The sequence below is a fragment of the Salvelinus alpinus genome, chromosome 23 (assembly GCF_045679555.1).
Source record: "Salvelinus alpinus chromosome 23, SLU_Salpinus.1, whole genome shotgun sequence".
NCBI lineage: Eukaryota > Metazoa > Chordata > Actinopteri > Salmoniformes > Salmonidae > Salvelinus > Salvelinus alpinus.
The window spans coordinates 12,262,106-12,263,937 of NC_092108.1; the positions used below are offsets into that span (position 1 = coordinate 12,262,106).

A 1,832-nucleotide genomic window follows, 5' to 3' on the forward strand; every position below is an offset into this window, starting at 1 on the left:
TTTCTAATCTATTTTAATAACAAATGAGACCAAAAAACCAAGGTAATTATATTATAAATCTGATATTGACATTTAGGCATTATTTGATGTGTTTGCTGGGTAATGTGGTTAATACAGGACCACAGAAATCAAATTAAAGTAATCAGTTTGATTTACCACCTTGTTGTTAGACTTCATATCTACACGTGTCCCAGTTATCACCAGGTCATGGTTGAAGAGGACAGGATATAAAGGGGACAACTGAGACTCCAAAATAACAGCAGAAATAACCACAAGAAGAGGACATCATCATCCAGGAATGAGAATGAAGAGTGTTGTATCTCTGCTGGTGTTGCTGCACTGCTGTCTGTCTGGAGCCCAGGTCCACAAAGACAGAGATGGAGTCAGTGTGAATGAGATCCAGCAGGTTGACTATGAGGACAGAGAGAGCAGAGGGAATGACATTCAGACGGACAAACAGAGAGCTGAAGCTGCATTAACACACAGCCAGCAAACCTGCCAGCCTGACATCCACACTGTGCTGAGAGAGATGAGCACCATGATGGCAGAGCAGAGAGTTGAGCTGAGACACACAAAGACTGAACTGGGAGCCATGGAGGCCCGACTGAGAGACAGTGAGAGCCGACTGACAGACAGTGAGAGCCGACTGACAGCCAGTGAGAGCCGACTGACAGCCAGTGAGAGCCGACTGACAGCCAGTGAGAGCCGACTGACAGCCAGTGAGAGTCAACTGACAGCCAGTGAGAGTCGACTGACAGACAGTGAGGGCCGACTGACAGACAGTGAGAGCCGACTGACAGACAGTGAGAGCCGACTGAGAGACAGTGAGAGCCGACTGACAGACAGTGAGAGCCGACTGACAGACAGTGAGAGCCGACTGACAGACAGTGAGAGCCGACTGACAGACAGTGAGAGCCGACTGACAGACAGTGAGAGCCGACTGACAGCCAGTGAGAGCCGACTGACAGACAGTGAGAGCCGACTGAGAGACAGTGAGAGCCGACTGACAGCCAGTGAGAGCCGACTGACAGACAGTGAGAGCCGACTGACAGCCAGTGAGAGCCGACTGACAGACAGTGAGAGCCGACTGACAGACAGTGAGAGCCGACTGACAGACAGTGAGAGCCGACTGACAGACAGTGAGAGCCGACTGACAGACAGTGAGAGCCGACTGACAGCCAGTGAGAGCCGACTGACAGACAGTGAGAGCCGACTGACAGACCGTGAGAGCCGACTGACAGACAGTGAGAGCCGACTGACAGACAGTGAGAGCCGACTGACAGACAATGAGAGCCGACTGACAGCCAGTGAGAGCCGACTGACAGACAGTGAGAGCCGACTGAGAGACAGTGAGAGTCGACTGACAGACAGTGAGAGCCGACTGACAGACAGTGAGAGCCGACTGACAGACAGTGAGAGCCGACTGACAGACAGTGAGAGCCGACTGACAGACAGTGAGAGCCGACTGACAGACAGTGAGAGCCAGGTGGAGGAACTGAACGTCCAGCTGAAATCCAAAGTGGAGGATCTGACCAAAAGGAATGAAGGTAAATCTGAATAAAAAGTTAAATCAGGACTAAAATCAAGCAAAATATAACTATTGTAAAATAGATTGTGTCTGTGTCTGTAAAATGTGTATAGTATGTACAGTTGTGGCCAAAAGTTTTGAGAATTTCACAAATATTAATTTTCAAAGTCTGCTGCCTCAGTTTGTATGATTGCAATTTGCATATACTCCAGAATGTTATGAAGAGTGATCAGATAAATTGCAATTAATTGCAAAGTCCCTCTTTGCCATGCAAATTAACCGAATTCCCCCAAAAACATTTCCA

The 1,832-nt window shown here is 48.6% G+C and overlaps 1 protein-coding gene across 1 annotated transcript; it reads left to right on the top strand.

Annotated features, from left to right (window-relative positions):
* The first annotated feature begins 304 nt into the window (after positions 1–304).
* LOC139551384 (putative golgin subfamily A member 6-like protein 19) lies at positions 305–1,561 on the top strand. Its single transcript, XM_071362867.1, has one exon. It carries the CDS (start codon positions 305–307, stop codon positions 1,559–1,561), a length of 1,257 nt encoding a protein of 418 aa, XP_071218968.1.
* The last annotated feature ends 271 nt before the right edge of the window (positions 1,562–1,832 follow it).